Consider the following 23644-nt stretch of genomic DNA (forward strand, 5'->3'; position numbering starts at 1 on the left):
GCGAGGCAATGTATATCTGGCACTCTGGGGGCATTTCTGTATCTGGCACTGTGGGGCAATGTGTATCTGGCACTGTGGGGCAATGTATATCTGGCACTGTGGGGCAACGTGTATCTGACACTGCGAGGTAATGTATATCTGGCACTCTGGGGGCATTTCTGTATCTGGCACTGTGGGGCAATGTGTATCTGGCACTGTTAGTCAATATGTATCTGGCACTGTGGGGCAATGTACATCTGTCACTGTGGGGCAATGTGTATCTGGCACTGTGGGGCAATGTATATCTGGCACTGTGGGGCAACGTGTATCTGGCACTATTGGGGTCATACGTGTATCTGCCCCTCCCCCATATGTGTATCACGCCCCCGTTTCCATTGGCCACGCCCCATGTGGCATTTGGCCACACCCATTTTTTTGCGCGCGCGCCTTCGGCGCGCGCGCACAGTACCCGTAAGACATTTTTTCTACTTGCACCACTGGTTATCACTATCTCATTATGAACAGTCACTCACTTCTCCCAAGAAATCCTGTCTGCTCTCTCTGAAACAGTGTTGAGGAGCCCTGCCCTCTGCTCTGTCACACTCAGGTTCATCTCACGTTAGGGATGAAATGATGTACATACTCTTCTTTCCCACTAAGCTCCCTGAGACCATGCACTGCTTCAGCATACTGCACCTGAATAGTTACAAATAACAGAAGGTGGTGATTTGAGTGGGAGGGGGGACCCTAGGCAACTAGAAAATCCCTTTAATTGCACTTCTAGAGCACAAATGGAATGAGTGGAAAAACGGGGATAGACATGCCCATAATGAGAAAGAAAGGGACAGAGACCCATAACATGGTGATAGGTAGTAGTGATAGGCAAAGGTAGGGAGACAGGGGGAGATGTGCTAAGCAGTGAAAAGAGTGGAGAATTGAGCCAGTGGAGAAGTTGCCCATAGCAACCAATCAGCAGCTCTATATAATTTTGTAGTATGCAATTTAAAAATGTTATTTCAATGCTGATTGGTTGCCATGGGCAACTTTTCCACTGACTCACTTCTCCACTCTTTTCACTGCTTAGTACATCTCCCCCATAGTCATGAGAAGTCAGGAACTTTTCCATGGAAACCTGCTCCTTGATCAGCACTAAGCAGAGAAAATCCCTGTTTTCCGCAAAACAGCTTTTCTGTGCTCTATAAATAGACCTGGAAGTACCAGCTAATCAGCTCCTAACTGTAATTTTACCTGCTGTACTTGAAAAATGACAGATAGAAGCTAATTGGCTGGTACTATGGGGCAGATTTAACAATGATAAATAGTGTTGCAGCCAGTCAGCTCCTATCATGTGTTTGAAAAATGACAGTTAACAGCTGATTGGCTGGATGACCACTTATCATTCATAATGAGTGATAACAGGAATTTCACTTGTTGTTAAATCTGCCCCTATACTTTACCACTTTAAATCTTTCCAAGCTTTAATAAATCTCCCCCAAAGGGGTCTCCGTACAAAGCCTTGGAAATAAATAAAGTACCAGCTAATCAGCCCCGAAAATGTAATTTTTCAAACTCAGTCTGTAACATGGCAGTTAGAAGCTGATTGGGTATTTCTTTATCTCTCTCCACTTTATCTCTCTCCAAGGCTTAGTAAATAGACCCCCTTGGTCTCTAAAGGGCCCTACACATTTGGCGTTCCACCACAAGCTGCCCGAAGGTGGATTCGGCCGACCCGGCCGCAGGGGGAGGTGACGGGGGGAGTGAAGTTTTTTCACTCCCCCCCGTCACCCGGCTCCATAGCACTGCATGCTAATATGGACGAGATTGTCCATATTGGCCTGCATGCATAAGCGATGGGGCAACAACGATAAATGAGCGCAGGGCCGCGCATCGTTCATCGTTGGTGCCTACACACTGCACGATATGAACGAGAATGTTCATATCGTGCAGTGTTATTTGCCAGTGTGTAGCACCCTTAAAACTTCTTCTGATGCAACAATATTTATGTATCCAATAATTTCTGAAATCAAGGGCACATCTGTACCAACCCTTTGATACAGAATCTCATAATACACAAGGATAAAAAATTCCTCTTGTCCTGTGTGAAAAATAAATGTGTATGTCCACACACAGGCAAAAGGCATTACAAAAAAAAGAAACAACACTATGCCGTATCTCTGTGGTTTTTGATATTTTAATAAACCCAATTTTAAATATATTGTTTTTCTTGTATATTGTTTATATTTTTTATATGTGATATATATATCTATATATAGGGGTATATGCAATTGCGGTCGAATTCGCGGCAATTTTCGCCGTGTTTTAATTCGACTCAATTCGACAGGTGAATCCCGGAAGGTGGCTTCCGGAATTCACCATATTCCATGAAAAACGGATTCGCCAGAGTCGCGGGCGAAAATCGGCCGATTTGGCGGATTTTGCCGCGATTTTAAAAAACGGTAAAAAAACGTGAAAAACCCGGAAAAAAAATGGCGTGGGGTCCCCCCTCCAAAGCATAACCAGCCTCGGGCTCATCGAGCTGGTCCTGGTTCTAAAAATGCAGGGGAAAAATTGTCCAGGGATCCCCCGTATTTTTAAAACCAGCACCGGGCTCTGCGCCTGGTGCTGGTGCCAAAAAAACGGGGGACAAAAAGAGTAGGGGTCCCCCGTATTTTTAACACCAGCATCGGGCTCCACTAGCTGGACAGATAATGCCACAGCCGGGGGTCACTTTTATGCCGTGCCCTGCGGCCGTGGCATTAAATATCCAACTAGTCACCCCTGGCCGGGGTACCCTGGGGGAGTGGGGACCCCTTCAATCAAGGGGTCCCCCCCCCAGCCACCCAAGGGCCAGGGGTGAAGCCCGAGGCTGTCCCCCCCCATCCAATGGGCTGCGGATGGGGGGGCTGATAGCCTTTTGTGATAATAAAAAGATATTGTTTTTTCCAGTAGTACTACAAGTCCCAGCAAGCCTCCCCCGCAAGCTGGTACTTGGAGAACCACAAGTACCAGCATGCGGGAGAAAAACGGGTCCGCTGGTACCTGTAGTACTACTGGGAAAAAAATACCCAAATAAAAACAGGACACACACACCTTGATAGTAAAACTTTATTACACACTACCGACACACACATACTTACCTATGTTGACACGCCGACTGCCACGGTCTCCGACGATCCGAGGGTACCTGTGAAAAAATTATACTCACCTTCCAGCGTCCAGAGATAAATCCACGTCCAGAGAGAAAAATCCACGTACTTGTTTAAAAAAAAAAAACACGCAAAAACCCGCTCCATACCGGACTAGAAAGGGGTCCAATGTTTTCACATCAGACCCCTTTCTCCCGAATGCCGGGACATCACGTGACTCCTGTCACTGACGTCCCTTCAGCCAATCAGGAAGCGCTACTTCCGTGGCGCTCACCTGATTGGCTGTGCGCTGTCTGTACTGTGACAGCACATCGCAAAGCCGCTCCATTACTTTCAATGGTGGGAACTTTGCGGGTAGCGGTGGGGTCACCCGCCGGTCAGCCGCTGACCGGCGGGTGACCTTACCGCTAGCCGCTAAGTTCCCACCATTGAAAGTAATGGAGCGGCTTTGCGATGTGCTGTCACAGTACAGACAGCGAACAGCCAATCAGGTGAGCGCAACGAAGTTGCGCTTCCTGATTGGCTTAGAGACCTTTCTGTGACAGCTGTCACTGACAGGTCTCATTCGTGGAAAGGTGTCCCATGTGTCAGCATGGGACCCCTTTCAGTCCGGCATGGAGCGGGTGTTCGGTTTGTTTTTTTGCCAAGTACGTGGATTTATCTCTGGACCATGGCTGAGGTGAGTATATTGATCTTTTCTTTTCAGGTATCCGTGGATTCTACATGGAGAAGAGGACCGATGTCGGCGTGTGAACATAGGTAAGTATGTGTGTGTCGACGTATGAAATAAAGTTTTACTGTCGACGGTGTGTGTGTCCTGTTTTTATTTGGGTATTTTTTTCCCAGTAGTACTACAGGTACCAGCGGGCCCGTTTTTCTCCCGCATGCTGGTACTTGTGGTTCTCCAAGTACCAGCTTGCGGGGGAGGCTTGCTGGGACTTGTAGTACTACTGGAAAAAACAATATCTTTTTATTATCACAAAAGGCTATCAGCCCCCCCATCCGCAGCCCATTGGATGGGGGGGACAGCCTCGGGCTTCACCCCTGGCCCTTGGGTGGCTGGGGGGGGGGACCCCTTGATTGAAGGGGTCCCCACTCCCCCAGGGTACCCCGGCCAGGGGTGACTAGTTGGATATTTAATGCCACGGCCAATCAGCATTGAAATAACATTTTTAAATTGCATACTACAAAATTATATAGAGCTGCTGATTGGTTGCTATGGGCAACTTCTCCACTGGCTCAATTCTCCACTCTTTTCACTGCTTAGCACATCTCCCCCTGTCTCCCTACCTTTTTGTCCCCCGTATTTTTGGCACCAGCACCAGGCGCAGAGCCCGGTGCTGGTTTTAAAAATACGGGGGATCCCCTGTCAATTTTTTCCCCGCATTTTTAGAACCAGGACCAGCTCGAAGAGCCCGAGGCTGGTTATGCTTTGGAGGGGGGACCCCACGCCATTTTTTTTTATGATTTCACCGTTCCAGCATAAAAAAAAAAAAATAATAATAATAATATTTTAAAAAATATATAAATAATATTTGTGCCTCCAAAAAAAAAAAAAAAGTACCTAATCCCTTCTAATATAAATAGATCTGCTATTCCCCCCCAAAAAAACACAAAAAAAAACATGTTTAAAATTTTTTTATTTGTTTTCACCCTCCAAAGTGTGGCGGATTGAAAATGACGAATTTGCTGTCTAAAAGCACTGCTGTCGAATTTCCAAACTTGAATTGAATATGCTTTGGTCGAATTGCAGCACTTGTATCATTGCAGAAAAGTCGAATTTGCAAAAAGTCGAATTTCAAAAAGTCGAATTTTGAAAGTCCGTTTTTTGGTCGGAAAGCACTGAATTGCATAGGCGATTTTTTTTTTTTGGTCGAAAATGACCCGAAATTCGACAATTTCGGGAATTCGACCGCAATTGCATATACCCCATAGAGAGAGAGAGAGAGAGAGAGAGAGAGTTATCAATAACTATAATCAATAATCAATAATATAATCAATAATATAAGCTTATCAATTTCTTGTTTGGGAAAGTTGAAATTCAACAATGTATCTATAATGAATAACAACATATTGTGAAAATGTTTACCAATTTACTTTTTAAATGGAAATGATGATTTAAATTGTTTTTAACAATAAAAAGCAACAAGTGTTTTAAGAAAAAGGGTTTTTTTTGCATAGTCATCCTCTCTTTGCTGGTAACCAGATATAAACATACCTAATTATACTTAAATCAGTAATCAGATACAAACACACCAAATCATACTTTAATAAGTGCGCTCCTCAGAGATTTTTTTCGGTATATATATATATATATATATATATATATATATATATATATATATATATATATATATAATATACCTTACATTTGTAAATGTTGCAATGCTTTTTCATATTTAACTTATTTTATTTTATGCTAAGGTAACTATTTAGATCCACAGATACATTTAGATATTCTGCAGTTAAATATTGAACTATTTTTAACAGCAAGTGTACAATAACTATTAAAAAAAATTGTCATCTGTTCTGTCTTATATAACGTGTTCATTACTTTTTAACAGTGTCCCAAAATATGCAAAATGTTTTCCTTTGTGTAGAGGAAACCAAAACCCTAAACCATCCAGTTTTTCTGACAATATTGTAAACAATGCAAGGTAAGCAATACAGTACATGTATTTATTATTATTATTATTATTATTATTATTATTACAATGTATTTACAAGGCACCAAGTGTTTTGTAGCGCCGTACATACAACACACATTAGAACAACACAGGGTAAACAGAACTTAACATCACAGAAAACTAAAAACAGAGCACAGGTAACAATTAGCAGCACAGTTCTCAGTACACAATACAGCTGAGATGACAGGAAGCAAAGAAGTAATTGGCATACTACTGGGAGTGGGCAGCCATTGGAAGAGATGAACAGTTACAAGCAGGAGGAAATTCAGGTAGGAGAGTAGGAGAGAGCTGTTGAAGTGCAGGAGAAGAGGGCTATGAGAGCAGGAGGGAAGAGGGCCCTGCTCCAAGGAGCTTACAATATAGGGGAAGAGTTATTAGTACAAATCTAATATATTGTACATGTTATATTCAAAATGTAAAGATGATAACTATAAAAAGTAGAGATGTGCACCGAAAATGTTTCGGGTTTTGTGTTTTGGTTTTGGATTCGGTTCCGCGGCCGTGTTTTGGATTCAGACGCGTTTTGGCAAAACCTCCCTGAAATTTTTTTGTCGGATTCTGGTGTTTTTAAAAAAACAAACCTCAAAAACAGCTTAAATCATAGAATTTGGGGGTAATTTTGATCCTATAGTATTATTAACCTCAATAACCACAATTTCCACTAATTTCCAGTCTATTCTGAACACCTCACACCTCACAATACTATTTTTAGTCCTAAAATTTGCACTGAGGTCGCTGGATGACTAAGCAAAGCGACCCAAGAGGGCGGCACAAACACCTGGCCCATCTAGGAGTGGCACTGCAGTGTCAGACAGGATGGCACTTCAAAAAATTGGCCCCAAACAGCACATGATGCAAAGAAAAGAGAAAAAGAGGTGCACTGTGGTCGCTGGACGGCTAAACTAAGCGACACAAACACCTCAATATCACAGGAATTATTTGTTCTAATCAATGGTATTATTGGTCCAAATCACTGGAAGAAAATGACAAAATCACTGGAATTATTCGTTCTAATCGTGGACCATGGGCTTCTGATTGAGCGACTGATACATTTCTGTGGTCTGGATGGCACAGTCCTAAGCTGGTTCAAATCATTTCTCACAGGCTGGTCATAGAGAGTATCGTCCGGATTATACTCATCACCATCAGTGCCATTGCCATGTGGTGTCCCACAAGGATCTATACTATCCCCAATGCTTTTTGTAGTATACATGCTCCCATTGGGCGAAATAATCAGGCGCCATGGCCTGGTCTACCACTGCTATGCAGATGATACACAACTGTACTTGTCCTTTGCTCCGGGCACTGATAACCCAATAGCAACCCTAAATGGCTGTCTAGCTGAGCTACAGGAGTGGATGAGCGCCAGTTGGCTGCAACTGAACCCGGATAAAACAGAGGTCCTTATGATACGACCGCAACATCAAAAGACAAGACTGCTGCATAGCCAACCAAACTGGACTTACACTCAGGGATTCAGAATTACAGACCACTGATCATGTACGGAATCTTGGCGTTGTCCTGGATGGTGGCTTGACACTTAAACATCAGATATCAGCCACAATCAAATCCTCATTCTTTCACCTGAGGAACATAGCCAGAATCAAGCACTTAATTTCCTCAGATGATCTGCCAAAAGTCATCCATGCATTTGTATCATCTCAATTAGACTACTGTAATGCCCTCTACTTTGGTCTCCCAGCAAAAGAATTGCAATGCTTACAGCTTGTGCAAAACACAGCTGCCAGGCTGTTAACCAACCAGCCTCGTTCTAGCCACATAACACCCATCCTCTACTCCCTTCACTGGCTGCCTGTAAGATGGTGAATCATCTTCAAGATTGGCTTACTGAGTTTCAAAGCATTACATGACCAGGGCCCAAGGTACCTGAAGCAGCTTCTGACCCCATACTGCCCCACTCGATTACTGCGATCTGTAGATGAAGGACTTTTAGCATTACCTAGAATCTTCCGTAATTCATCTGGGGTCGAGCTTTTAGTTATGCGGCTCCGACTCTATGGAACTCACTTCCCCGCACAGTGCGACAGGCCCCAACTATAGAATCCTTCAAAAGTAGACTCAATACTTTCCTGTTTACTCAAGCATTTCCATAATTTCCCTTTTTGTATCTTCATGCTTCTGTATTTTATGAAAATGTACTTCATTATTTTCTGTACTATATTATGCTATGTATCTGTTAAGCGCCTTGAGTCCTATTGGAGAAAGAGCGCTATATAAATAAAATTATTATTATTATTATTATTATTAATCAATGGTATTATTGGTCCAAATCACTGGAAGAAAATGACAAAATCACTGGAATTATTCGTAAACATTTGTAGAAAGTCGCTGCTTTCTGATTACAGAAATGCTCAGATATTCCTGCGAATCCACAATCCCTTCCCAGAGGAAAAAGAAATTGAGAAACGTTGTTTGAGAATGTTTGTTCTCTTTCCCTTACAAAGGAACAAACCACTTTCCAAGAAGACTGACGTTTTTGGGATTATGGAGACATAATGTTTTTGAATATAAATCCTAAAGCAGGTGGTGTATTAGAGCAAAAGAGTGCAAGAGACCAGCCATGCAGTTTCTGAAATATTATGACAAAATGTTACTGTATTTCATAAGCACTCATTCCTAACCCGGCTAAGTACTGTTTGGTATACTGTATTTGGCTTCCATGAGGTAGTTGTCCATTATTTCAGCTTCCATTGACCGTTTTGAAAGCTGTAGAAGTTATTGATTCCATTTCCCCCCCCTATTTTTAATTTTCTCCTGCATAGCCCAGTAAAATGTTGCAATGTTAAGTATTGACTTGTGCCTTCTGGGGGGTCCACTTCTTCACCAAACCAAGCCAAATCTCATCCTAAACCTCTGTTCCACGTTCTCTATGTACCCCATCTGTGTCACCCATGTCTGTCTACCCCTCCCCTTTAGATTGTAAACTCTCACGAGCAGGGCCCTCTTCCCCCATGTGCTTATTCTTTGTCTTACTTTAATAATCTTCAACTGTACCACATCCAGCAGTCTTCTGCCACCTGATACTTATTCCAGTGTCTTCTGCTGATGTAACTATGTGTATTTACCCTGAACTTGACCTATACTGTCATCAACTGTAAGTTGCTGTTTTCCTGTTTGATTATTTATGCAATCTGTAATTGGGCGCTGCAGAACCCTTGTGGTGCCATATAAATAAAGGATAATAATAATAATAATAATATAGGGTGTATAATATCCAGGTGTATCTCACACATCACACAGTACAGTATATAGGGTGTATAATCCCCAGGTGTATCTCACACATCGCTCAGTACAGATTACAGGATGTATAATCACCAGGTGTATAAAACAAGTCGCACAGTACAGTATACATACTGGTCACAACAATGCAGCAGATATTGAGCACTGATCAGGATACTAGAAGTGACACAGAGCTGCAAGATAGAGCAATGGCCTACTGTACTGTACTATATATGTATACTGCTGGTCACCAAAATGCTGCTCTGTCCTACTATATACTGCTCACAATAATGCAGTACAGTTATAGAATGGATACTTGCAGTGACACAGAGCTGCAAGATACAGCAATGGCCTACTGTACACAACTATATACTGTTGGGTCACCAAAATGCTGCACTGTAATACTATACATACTGCTCACAAAAATGCAGCACAGATATGGAATGGATACTTGCAGTAACACAGAGCTGCAAGATACAGCAATGGCCTACTGTACACAACTATATACTGCTGGGTCACCAAAATGCTGCACTGTAATACTATATATATACTGCTCACAAAAATGCAGCAAAGATATGGAATGGATACTTGCAGTGACACAGAGCTGCAAGATACAGCAATGGCCTACTGTACACAACTATATACTGTTGGGTCACCAAAATGCTGCACTGTAATACTATATATACTGCTCACAAAAATGCAGCACAGATATGGAATGGATACGCGCAGTGACACAGAGCTGCAAGATACAGCAATGGCCTGCTGTACACAACTATATACTGTTGGGTCACCAAAATGCTGCACTGTAATACTATATATACTGCTCACAAAAATGCAGCACAGATATGGAATGGATACGCGCAGTGACACAGAGCTGCAAGATACAGCAATGGCCTACTGTACACAACTATATACTGTTGGGTCAACAAAATGCTGCACTGTAATACTATATATACTGCTCACAAAAATGCAGCAAAGATATGGAATGGATACTTGCAGTGACAAAGAGCTGCAAGATACAGCAAAGGCCTACTGTACTGTACTACTATAAGTATAATTATATACTGGTGGTCCCCAGTCCCCACAATAAAGCACACTGAGCACAGATATTTGCAGCACACTGAGCACAGATATGGAGCGTTTTCAGGCAGAGAACGTAGATATTTTCATCACACTGAGCACAGATATTTGCAATAAGATATTTGCAGCACACTGAGCACAGATATTTGCAGCACACTGAGCACAGATTACGGAGCTTTTCGGGGAGAGAACGCAGCCACGTCCTCTCCGTTCAATCTCCAATGCACGAGTGAATATGGCGGCGACGCGCGGCTCTTTATATAGAAAACGAATCTCGTGAGAATCCGACAGCGGGATGATGACGTTCGGACGCGTTCGGGTTATCCGAGCAAGGTGGGAAGATCCGAGACTGCCTCGGAACCGTGTAAAATGGGTGAAGTTCGGGGGGGTTTGGATCTCGGAGAACCGAACCCGCTCATCTCTAATAAAAAGTATTATATACAGTAAGATTTCTAAGTTGTCCTCTTATTAAGTAACAGAATTGATTGGACAGCCTCATATCTCTCAGCTGATTTATCCTCTGCTGTGCTTTTTTCGCTGGCAATGAAAATAACAGGCCTAATATAAGACGCAAAGGCTAATAATCAGCACCAAACTGAACTCAGATAATATTTTACAATACGCACAAAACATGAAAAGAAGAAGGTAGTTGCTTTAGAGATTCATGCAATGGAAAGTTACCACAGAGAATGGATGGCAACCCACATTCTAAGCTTGGTGCTAGTATATTATTTTTCCCAACAAGTCACTTCTGGAGAGACATATTTATGTTTTCGAGAAATGTGGTCAGGATCCTGTCAGTCGGGATCCCGACAGTGGTCAGAATCCTGTAAGTACTGGGGTTAGGCACTAGTGGAGGGATAGGTTGCAGAAGAGAAGTGTGGGGAGTGGGAGGTTTGGGTTTGGCTGCAGGGGGGGGGAGGAGTTAGGGACAGGCTGCAGGAGGGGTGGGTAAGGATAGGGTTAAAATACCTACCAGTATTCATTGGGATTTTGACTGTTGGGATGCCACTGATGGCATCCTGTCCGTTGGGATAATAAATTCTGGGATTTCGTACCCAACCCGTTTTTGAAATAGAAAATAGAAATTAACAAATTACTTTTACAATTACATTTATTATGAACTGCAAATTGTGCACCTGTGCAATTCACCTTTATGAGTATATGTACACATTCATATTCATTAAACATTAAAAAGTGTTTGGGAAACACTAAATATAAAATTAATGTGCTTCTACATATGTAGGTTAGCGGATGCTAAGTGTGTAAATAAAGAAAGCACAACTTTATTTACACACTTCCATTTGAATACTAAAATGCTGGTACTGTAGGTTTTATCTTATCCTTCTACAAAACATGTATCTGCGTCAGTAGATACACGTATATTTTAAAACCATTCCAAGTGTCATTTAAAAATGCTACAGAACAAAATGGCAATTATTTACTTTCACTTGGACACTGGTCTCTATCAGATAAAAGACTATTCCATGTGGAGGCACTCATGGTGTTAATTACATTTAAAATGTATATACAGGTATTTTTATGTATATGCATTAAACTTGTTTTCCCAATATAACTGAGTTACTATTCCTTTTTGTTCACTAGGACCAGTAAACAGGATTCAACTAACAACAATAACTACTCTAATGAAAATCCTAACTTTCTACCAGGAAACCCCACTGTGAGTCTGTCTTTATTTTTATGGAATTTTTTTTTTTTTTGCCTATACAGTAGCTCAAAGAAATAAAAGGAGCGCTTGTGTGACCTACAATAATGCAGATAAACAAACCACAGTAGTGTATTAAAATAGTATTTTTTTTGTCCACATGTCTAATATATATAATAATATATACACGGTAGAGTCACATTATTATGACCTCCAGCTAATAACCAGAGTATCCGCCGTGTGCAGCACGGACAGCAGCTAGACGGGCTGTACTGTTGTTTTATACACGTCTCGCAGCCCACAGGTTCATTTTTATGGTGAGCTGCTCCACTGTAGCGTGTCGGTCAGCCCTCATGCACCTTCATAGCCGACGTTTATGACTCACATCAATGGCATGTGGTGATTCGCAGTTTCAACGTCGGTTATTCGCAATGGTGCCATTTGTCCAGTCATGATATACCTTCACCACAGCAGCACGCCAACAGTTCACAGACTGCTCTGTTTCAGAAATACTGCCACCCTGGGCCCGAAAGCCGATAACCATCCCTTTTATGCAACTCGTATAAATCGCCCCTTTTACCCATGACAGCAGTGAGTGATATGTATGCAGACAGCCTATCCAGAGGCATTATAAGAGAGGAGGGGACCTGCGTGCAGCCTCCATGCGGGCCCCCTCCTCTCCGGCAGCTAGTAGACTCTGGATTAAATGCAACATGTTCCCGGGTACATCTTCCAGTGCGCAAGCGCAAATCACCCCTAAATGACCGCGGTGGCCATTTTCCTAGTGATTTGTGGCCAAACTGCAGAGCCTCCACTGCGGGACTTTGGGGGGGGGGGGGGGGTAAGTATGTACTATGGGTGCAGTGTGTACAGTGTGGCCCCCCAGACCTAGGGGCCCGTGTGCACTGCACACACTGCATCCATTATAGAAATGCCTATGGGCCTATTGCACACTTTATATACCCACCAAGCCAGCGCATTACACCTGACATTCTTCTATAGGAGGAGGTCATAATAATGTGACTTGACTGTGTAAATGCAAATTACTAATTTAGAAATAAAAAAAAAATCATCTGCAAATTGACCCGGGTGCTCTCATCCCTCCCTATGCCTGGGAATATGTAGCCTATCAACAAATCCTTTCTTGGAAGCTAGGCACAGCAACATTGTCCCCAGGCTAATGTTTAACATTTACTGTATAATGGGCTTTAATTCTGTCATTATAATTATACAGAAAATACACATGAGGGAGACCACTCCCCTCCTCCTCTTCATAGCTCTCACTGGCTGCGAGGAAACAACCTGACCTCCACCCCTTCCCCACTCCCTCAGTGAGTCAGAGCCCCCTCAGGGTGACATGAGTGGTGCAAGCGCTGGGGTTATCTGTCTAGAGCCATGTACCCCACAACCTCCTGATGCCACAAAGTCTTCACAGCTGCCCCTAGCCCACACTGTATTGACAGTAGCCAGGGACACGTAACTCTTATGCTGACTGAAACTCATTTTGACCTTACAGCCCCTTGCAATAAAGTGGGTTGGAATGACACGTTGGAGGGGGAGTGTAAACAAAGTACAATAAAGGTGCATCCCATGTTGAACACAAGAAAGATGCATATGAGACCTGTTTGAAATGTCTCATATGCAACTTGCAAATTGCGAGTGGATGATTTTGATAATGATCTACAGCCACTTCTGAATGCATCTGAATCCCTCTGACTTACTGTATGATCATACTAATGTTGCTTCTGCAAGCTGTTCACATCACTATAGAAACATTTGCTAGCATTCTTCAGCAATAAAGCATATTTCCATTTTATCTTTGAGATAGATATGTGTATTGATTTGAACTTAAGCAGTTCTTTAATTTTGTCTTTGCTGTACATGGTAAATGCAACTTTATTATTAATAAAATGTATTTATTAATAACACTATTCAGCGATGCCCTATATTGTGTAAGAATTGAGTACTGGAAATATTGCATTTACTACTATCATTGTGAAGCCACACCACCTGGTGTAAACATGCACATGTACTACCCTTGGTGAGCTGGACATATCTTGCTGCTTACACTGCAAGTTCGGAGATTTCCCAGGATGCATTTTGTACATGTGAATTAGCGGGTTGCTGTAGAATGCAGTAAAGAGTGGAGTAGTGGAACAGTGGATAAGTTACCCATAGCTAGCAGCCAATCACCTTCTACAGTACCTATCATTTTATAGAATAGACTTTAAATCTGATTGGTTCCTATGAGCAACTTCTCCACCTGTCCACTTCTCCACTCTTTTCACTGCTTGATACTGTACATCAACATATTGGCCACAAAATCCATTGAGTTCTACATGAGGCACAATATGCTGTATGAAGAAACATACAGTACTGTATACCAGTGGTTCTAAACTCCAGTGCTTAAGTACCCCTGGCCCTAACAAGTCATGTTTGTGGATTTCTTTAATAATGCACAGGTTAATCTATTTTCCTGGGTCATTAAATATCCCACCTGCTTCCACAGACTAATCCTCAAAACATGACCTGTTTGGAAAACTTGAGGGTTCATGTTGAGAACTACTGCTGTAGACATAAATATAAATCTAATTACTTTACCCATCAACATACCTGTACATTTAGGTCTAATTATTGTTAAACTTGCAATTTAATGAATACAGCAGAAGACTTACTTAAAATAAGTATCTGACATCCCTTTTCTTACTTAATATAGGCTTCAAATTTTTTTGATGGACGTGCGGTTGACCCAGGTAAGCAATGAATGAAGAAAATATCTTCTAAAAAGAGGAGTTCAATAAGAGCAACAACTAATATATACCTTACTGGTGTTGTGTGTAACATGGATAAGCTATGATACTGGCATATGTAATATTCTTAATGTTGGAGGAGAGATACAATAAGGAGGAGCCTTCTGAGCATATATCCTCAGCTGTTGTACTTGTGTTTGATACAGGCCAAGTGTAGAGGATGCCCTTAATCATTCAAAGAGAGTGATTCTTATTGTAAATGTTATGCCACTTTTTACATTGTGGGAATTTCTGACCAAATTACCTATTAAAGAGACCCACTGTGAAATCAAGGCCTAGATCATTTTAAAGTAAAATCAGGATTTGAGATGTATTTTTCTAAGTGATTATGAGCAGATAGATAACAATGAGTTTTAGAGAAGCATTGGGAGTTGTTTTTAAGCCAATAAAGAACACATTCCTATGGGACAAAGGTGTAGTATATAATATTTTGTAGCAGCCTGTGTTAAGTAGAGATGAGCGCCGGAAATTTTTCGGGTTTTGTGTTTTGGTTTTGGGTTCGGTTTCGCGGCCGTGTTTTGGGTTCGACCGCGTTTTGGCAAAACCTCACCGAATTTTTTTTGTCGGATTCGGGTGTGTTTTGGATTCGGGTGTTTTTTTCAAAAAACCCTAAAAAACAGCTTAAATCATAGAATTTGGGGGTCATTTTGATCCCAAAGTATTATTAACCTCAAAAACCATAATTTACACTCATTTTCAGTCTATTCTGAATACCTCACACCTCACAATATTATTTTTAGTCCTAAAATTTGCACCGAGGTCGCTGTGTGAGTAAGATAAGCGACCCTAGTGGCCGACACAAACACCGGGCCCATCTAGGAGTGGCACTGCAGTGTCACGCAGGATGTCCCTTCCAAAAAACCCTCCCCAAACAGCACATGACGCAAAGAAAAAAAGAGGCGCAATGAGGTAGCTGACTGTGTGAGTAAGATAAGCGACCCTAGTGGCCGACACAAACACCGGGCCCATCTTGGAGTGGCACTGCAGTGTCACGCAGGATGGCCCTTCCAAAAAACCCTCCCCAAACAGCACATAACGCAAAGAAAAAAAGAGGCGCAATGAGGTAGCTGACTGTCTGAGTAAGATAAGCGACCCTAGTGGTCGACACAAACACCGGGCCCATCTAGGAGTGGCACTGCAGTGTCACGCAGGATGTCCCTTCCAAAAAACCCTCCCCAAACAGCACATGACGCAAAGAAAAAAAGAGGCGCAATGAGATAGCTGACTGTGTGAGTAAGATAAGCGACCCTAGTGGCCGACACAAACACCGGGCCCATCTAGGAGTGGCACTGCAGTGTCACGCAGGATGTCCCTTCCAAAAAAAACCTCCCCAAACAGCACATGACGCAAAGAAAAAAAGAGGCGCAATGAGGTAGCTGACTGTGTGAGTAAGATAAGCGACCCTAGTGGCCGACACAAACACCGGGCCCATCTAGGAGTGGCACTGCAGTGTCACGCAGGATGGCCCTTCCAAAAAACCCTCCCCAAACAGCACATGACGCAAAGAAAAAAAGAGGCGCAATGAGGTAGCTGACTGTGTGAGTAAGATAAGCGACCCTAGTGGCCGACACAAACACCGGGCCCATCTAGGAGTGGCACTGCAGTGTCACGCAGGATGGCCCTTCCAAAAAACCCTCCCCAAACAGCACATGACGCAAAGAAAAAAAGAGGCGCAATGAGGTAGCTGACTGTGTGAGTAAGATAAGCGACCCTAGTGGCCGACACAAACACCGGGCCCATCTAGGAGTGGCACTGCAGTGTCACGCAGGATGTCCCTTCCAAAAAACCCTCCCCAAACAGCACATGACGCAAAGAAAAAAAGAGGCGCAATGAGGTAGCTGACTGTGTGAGTAAGATAAGCGACCCTAGTGGCCGACACAAACACCGGGCCCATCTAGGAGTGGCACTGCAGTGTCACGCAGGATGGCCCTTCCAAAAAACCCTCCCCAAACAGCACATGACGCAAAGAAAAAAAGAGGCGCAATGAGGTAGCTGACTGTGTGAGTAAGATAAGCGACCCTAGTGGCCGACACAAACACCGGGCCCATCTAGGAGTGGCACTGCAGTGTCACGCAGGATGTCCCTTCCAAAAAACCCTCCCCAAACAGCACATGACGCAAAGAAAAAAAGAGGCGCAATGAGGTAGCTGACTGTGTGAGTAAGATAAGCGACCCTAGTGGCCGACACAAACACCGGGCCCATCTAGGAGTGGCACTGCAGTGTCACGCAGGATGGCCCTTCCAAAAAACCCTCCCCAAACAGCACATGACGCAAAGAAAAAAAGAGGCGCAATGAGGTAGCTGACTGTGTGAGTAAGATAAGCGACCCTAGTGGCCGACACAAACACCGGGCCCATCTAGGAGTGGCACTGCAGTGTCACGCAGGATGGCCCTTCCAAAAAACCCTCCCCAAACAGCACATGACGCAAAGAAAAAGAAAAGAAAAAAGAGGTGCAAGATGGAATTGTCCTTGGGCCCTCCCACCCACCCTTATGTTGTATAAACAGGACATGCACACTTTAACCAACCCATCATTTCAGTGACAGGGTCTGCCACACGACTGTGACTGATATGACGGGTTGGTTTGGACCCCCCCCAAAAAAGAAGCAATTAATCTCTCCTTGCACAAACTGGCTCTACAGAGGCAAGATGTCCACCTCATCATCATCCTCCGATATATCACCGTGTACATCCCCCTCCTCACAGATTATCAATTCGTCCCCACTGGAATCCACCATCTCAGCTCCCCGTGTACTTTGTGGAGGCAATTGCTGCTGGTCAATGTCTCCGCGGAGGAATTGATTATAATTCATTTTAATGAACATCATCTTCTCCACATTTTCTGGATGTAACCTCGTACGCCGATTGCTGACAAGGTGAGCGGCGGCACTAAACACTCTTTCGGAGTACACACTTGTGGGAGGGCAACTTAGGTAGAATAAAGCCAGTTTGTGCAAGGGCCTCCAAATTGCCTCTTTTTCCTGCCAGTATAAGTACGGACTGTGTGACGTGCCTACTTGGATGCGGTCACTCATATAATCCTCCACCATTCTTTCAATGTTGAGAGAATCATATGCAGTGACAGTAGACGACATGTCCGTAATCGTTGTCAGGTCCTTCAGTCCGGACCAGATGTCAGCATCAGCAGTCGCTCCAGACTGCCCTGCATCACCGCCAGCGGGTGGGCTCGGAATTCTGAGCCTTTTCCTCGCACCCCCAGTTGCGGGAGAATGTGAAGGAGGAGATGTTGACGGGTCGCGTTCCGCTTGACTTGACAATTTTCTCACCAGCAGGTCTTTCAACCCCAGCAGACTTGTGTCTGCCGGAAAGAGAGATCCAAGGTAGGCTTTAAATCTAGGATCGAGCATGGTGGCCAAAATGTAGTGCTCTGATTTCAACAGATTGACCACCCGTGAATCCTTGTTAAGCGAATTAAGGGCTCCATCCACAAGTCCCACATGCCTAGCGGAATCGCTCCGTGTTAGCTCCTCCTTCAATGTCTCCAGCTTCTTCTGCAAAAGCCTGATGAGGGGAATGACCTGACTCAGGCTGGCAGTGTCTGAACTGACTTCACGTGTGGCAAGTTCAAAGGGCATCAGAACCTTGCACAACGTTGAAATCATTCTCCACTGCGCTTGAGACAGGTGCATTCCACCTCCTATATCGTGCTCAATTGTATAGGCTTGAATGGCCTACTGCTGCTCCTCCAACCTCTGAAGCATATAGAGGGTTGAATTCCACCTCGTTACCACTTCTTGCTTCAGATGATGGCAGGGCAGGTTCAGTAGTTTTTGGTGGTGCTCCAGTCTTCTGTACGTGGTGCCTGTACGCCGAAAGTGTCCCGCAATTCTTCTGGCCACCGACAGCATCTCTTGCACGCCCCTGTCGTTTTTAAAAAAATTCTGCACCACCAAATTCAAGGTATGTGCAAAACATGGGACGTGCTGGAATTTGCCCATATTTAATGCACACACAATATTGCTGGCGTTGTCCGATGCCACAAATCCACAGGAGAGTCCAATTGGGGTAAGCCATTCCGCGATGATCTTCCTCAGTTGCCGTAAGAGGTTTTCAGCTGTGTGCGTATTCTGGAAACCGGTGATACAAAGCGTAGCCTGCCTAGGAAAGAGTTGGCGTTTGCGAGATGCTGCTACTGGTGCCGCCGCTGCTGTTCTTGCGGCGGGAGTCCATACATCTACCCAGTGGGCTGTCACAGTCATATAGTCCTGACCCTGCCCTGCTCCACTTGTCCACATGTCCGTGATTAAGTGGACATTGGGTACAGCTGCATTTTTTAGGACACTGGTGACTCTTTTTCTGAGGTCTGTGTACATTTTCGGTATCGCCTGCCTAGAGAAATGGAACCTAGATGGTATTTGGTACCGGGGACACAGTACCTCCAACAAGTCTCTAGTTGGCTCTGCAGTAATGATGGATACCGGAACCACGTTTCTCACCACCCAGGATGCCAAGGCCTCAGTTATCCGCTTTGCTGTAGGATGACTGCTGTGATATTTCATCTTCCTCGCAAAGGACTGTTGGACAGTCAATTGCTTGGTGGAAGTAGTAAAAGTGGTCTTACGACTTCCCCTCTGGGATGACCATCGACTCCCAGCAGCAACAACAGCAGCGCCAGCAGCAGTAGGCGTTACACGCAAGGATGCATCGGAGGAATCCCAGGCAGGAGAGGAATCGTCAGAATTGCCAGTGACATGGCCTGCAGGACTATTGGCATTCCTGGGGAAGGAGGAAATTGACACTGAGGGAGTTGGTGGGGTGGTTTGCGTGAGCTTGGTTACAAGAGGAAGGGATTTACTGGTCAGTGGACTGCTTCCGCTGTCACCCAAAGTTTTTGAACTTGTCACTGACTTATTATGAATGCGCTGCAGGTGACGTATAAGGGAGGATGTTCCGAGGTGGTTAACGTCCTTACCCCTACTTATTACAGCTTGACAAAGGGAACACACGGCTTGACACCTGTTGTCCGCATTTCTGTTGAAATAGTTCCACATCGAAGAGCTGATTTTTTTGGTATTTTCACCAGGCATGTCAACGGCCATATTCCTCCCACGGACAACAGGTGTCTCACCGGGTGCCTGACTTAAACAAACCACCTCACCATCAGAATCCTCCTGGTCAATTTCCTCCCCAGCGCCAGCAACACCCATATCCTCCTCATCCTGGTGTACTTCAACACTGACATCTTCATTCTGACTATCAGGAACTGGACTGCGGGTGCTCCTTCCAGCACTTGCAGGGGGCGTGCAAATGGTGGAAGGCGCATGCTCTTCACGTCCAGTGTTGGGAAGGTCAGGCATCGCAACCGACACAATTGGACTCTCCTTGTGGATTTGGGATTTCGAAGAACGCACAGTTCTTTGCGGTGCTTTTGCCAGCTTGAGTCTTTTCATTTTTCTAGCGAGAGGCTGAGTGCTTCCATCCTCATGTGAAGCTGAACCACTAGCCATGAACATAGGCCAGGGCCTCAGCCGTTCCTTGCCACTCCGTGTGGTAAATGGCATATTGGCAAGTTTACGCTTCTCATCCGACAATTTTATTTTAGGTTTTGGAGTCCTTTTTTTACTGATATTTGGTGTTTTGGATTTGACATGCTCTGTACTATGACATTGGGCATCGGCCTTGGCAGACGACGTTGCTGGCATTTCATCGTCTCGGCCATGATTAGTGGCAGCAGCTTCAGCACGAGGTGGAAGTGGATCTTGATCTTTCCCTAATTTTGGAACCTCAACATTTTTGTTCTCCATATTTTAATAGGCACAACTAAAAGGCACCTCAGGTAAACAATGGAGATGGATGGATACTAGTATACAATTATGGATGGACTGCCGAGTGCCGACACAGAGGTAGCTACAGCCGTGGACTATTGTACTGTACTGTGTCTGCTGCTAATATAGACTGGATGATAATGAGATGTAGTATGTATGTATAAAGAAGAAAGAAAAAAAAACCATGGGTAGGTGGTATACAATTATGGACGGACTGCCGAGTGCCGACACAGAGGTAGCTACAGCCGTGGACTACCGTACTGTGTCTGCTGCTAATATAGACTGGTTGATAAAGAGATGTAGTATGTATGTATAAAGAAGAAAGAAAAAAAAACCACGGGTAGGTGGTATACAATTATAAACGGACTGCCGAGTGCCGACACAGAGGTAGCTACAGCCGTGGACTACCGTACTGTGTCTGCTGCTAATATAGACTGGTTGATAAAGAGATGTAGTATGTATGTATAAAGAAGAAAGAAAAAAAAAAACACGGGTAGGTGGTATACAATTATGGATGGACTGCCGAGTGCCGACACAGAGGTAGCTACAGCCGTGGACTACCGTACTGTGTCTGCTGCTAATATAGACTGGTTGATAAAGAGATGTAGTATGTATGTATAAAGAAGAAAGAAAAAAAAACACGGGTAGGTGGTATACAATTATGGATGGACTGCCGAGTGCCGACACAGAGGTAGCTACAGCCGTGGACTACCGTACTGTACTGTGTCTGCTGCTAATATAGACTGGATGATAATGAGATGTAGTATGTATAAAGAAGAAAGAAAAAAAAACCACGTGTAGGTGGTATACAATTATGGATGGACTGCCGAGTGCCGACACAGAGGTAGCTACAGCCGTGGACTACCGTACTGTGTCTGCTGCTAATATAGACTGGTTGATAATGAGATGTAGTATGTATAAAGAAGAAAGAAAAAAAAAACCACGGGTAGGTGGTATACAATTATGGACGGACTGCCGAGTGCCGACACAGAGGTAGCTACAGCCGTGGACTACCGTACTGTACTGTGTCTGCTGCTAATATAGACTGGATGATAATGAGATGTAGTATGTATAAAGAAGAAAGAAAAAACAAACCACGGGTAGGTGGTATACAATTATGGATGGACTGCCGAGTGCCGACACAGAGGTAGCTACAGCCATGGACTACCGTACTGTGTCTGCTGCTAATATAGATAGGTTGATAAAGAGATGTAGTATGTATGTATAAAGAAGAAAGAAAAAAAAACCACGGGTAGGTGGTATACAATTATGGACGGACTGCCGAGTGCCGACACAGAGGTAGCTACAGCTGTGGACTACCGTACTGTGTCTGCTGCTAATATAGACTGGTTGATAAAGAGATGTAGTATGTATGTATAAAGAAGAAAGAAAAAAAAACCACGGGTAGGTGGTATACAATTATGGATGGACTGCCGAGTGCCGACACAGAGGTAGCTACAGCCGTGGACTACCGTACTGTGTCTGCTGCTAATATAGACTGGTTGATAAAGAGATGTAGTATGTATGTATAAAGAAGAAAGAAAAAAAAACCACGGGTAGGTGGTATACAATTATGGATGGACTGCCGAGTGCCGACACAGAGGTAGCTACAGCCGTGGACTACCGTACTGTGTCTGCTGCTAATATAGACTGGTTGATAATGAGATGTAGTAAGTATAAAGAAGAAAGAAAAAAAAACCACGGGTAGGTGGTATACAATTATGGACGGACTGCCGAGTGCCGACACAGAGGTAGCTACAGCCGTGGACTACCGTACTGTACTGTGTCTGCTGCTAATATAGACTGGATGATAATGAGATGTAGTATGTATAAAGAAGAAAGAAAAAAAAAACACGGGTAGGTGGTATACAATTATGGATGGACTGCCGAGTGCCGACACAGAGGTAGCTACAGCCGTGGACTACCGTACTGTACTGTGTCTGCTGCTAATATAGACTGGATGATAATGAGATGTAGTATGTATAAAGAAGAAAGAATAAAAAACCACGGGTAGGTGGTATACAATTATGGATGGACTGCCGAGTGCCGACACAGAGGTAGCTACAGCCGTGGACTACCGTACTGTGTCTGCTGCTAATATAGACTGGTTGATAATGAGATGTAGTATGTATAAAGAAGAAAGAAAAAAAAACCACGGGTAGGTGGTATACAATTATGGACGGACTGCCGAGTGCCGACACAGAGGTAGCTACAGCCGTGGACTACCGTACTGTACTGTGTCTGCTGCTAATATAGACTGGATGATAATGAGATGTAGTATGTATAAAGAAGAAAGGAAAAAAAAACCACGGGTAGGTGGTATACAATTATGGATGGACTGCCGAGTGCCGACACAGAGGTAGCTACATCCGTGAACTACCGTACTGTGTCTGCTGCGACTGGATGATAAATAATGATATAAAAAATATATATATATCACTACTGCAGCCGGACAGGTATATATTATATAATGACGGACCTGCTGGACACTGTCTGTCAGCAGAATGAGTTTTTTATTTTATAGAATAAAAAAACACCACACAAGTCACACGACGTGTGTTTAACTTTTACAGGCAGACATTCACAATACAATATAGTATACTATATACTGGTGGTCAGGTCACTGGTCAGTCACACTGGCAGTGGCACTCCTGCAGAAAAAAAGTGTGCACTGTTTAATTTTAATATGTACTCCTGGCTCCTGCTATAACCTAACTGCTCCCCAGTCTCCCCCACAATTAAGCTGTGTGAGCACAGTCAGATATTATACATAGATGATGCAGCAGCACACTGGGCTGAGCACAGATATGGTATGTGACTGAGTCACTGTGTATCGTTTTTTCAGGCAGAGAACGGATTATATTAAATAATATAAAACTGCACTGGTGGTCACTGGTCAGTCACTAGTATAACTAACTAATACTATCAGCAAAATTCTGCACTCTCTGTCTGAGTACTCCTCCTAAGCTCCAGTAAATGAAGTGTCACTGTCTCACTCTGTCACTAGTATAACTAACTAATACTATCAGCAAAATTCTGCACTCTCTGTCTGAGTACTCCTCCTAAGCTCCAGTAAATGAAGTGTCACTGTCTCACTCTCACTCTCCTATCTATTTCTTCTCTAAACGGAGAGGACGCCAGCCACGTCCTCTCACTATCAATCTCAATGCACGTGTAAAATGGCGGCGACGCGCGGCTCCTTATATAGAATCCGAGTCTCGCGATAGAATCCGAGCCTCGCGAGAATCCGA

The 23644-nt window shown here is 43.8% G+C and overlaps 1 protein-coding gene across 2 annotated transcripts in view; it reads left to right on the forward strand.

The window, feature by feature from the left end:
- LOC134932483 (cadherin-related family member 4-like) overlaps positions 1-23644 on the forward strand; it is a 298616-nt gene that overhangs the window by 264932 nt on the left and 10040 nt on the right. The window contains exons 21-23 of one of the 2 annotated variants that reach the window (XM_063926947.1): positions 5690-5782; positions 11738-11813; positions 14515-14551. In XM_063926947.1, coding sequence (XP_063783017.1) covers positions 5690-5782; positions 11738-11813; positions 14515-14551 — 206 coding nt within the window. The remainder of the gene's footprint in view (positions 1-5689; positions 5783-11737; positions 11814-14514; positions 14552-23644) is intronic. The other variant, XM_063926948.1, reaches the window with a different exon arrangement.

Source organism: Pseudophryne corroboree, chromosome 6, assembly GCF_028390025.1.
Source record: "Pseudophryne corroboree isolate aPseCor3 chromosome 6, aPseCor3.hap2, whole genome shotgun sequence".
In the NCBI taxonomy this organism is placed as follows: Eukaryota; Metazoa; Chordata; class Amphibia; order Anura; family Myobatrachidae; genus Pseudophryne; species Pseudophryne corroboree.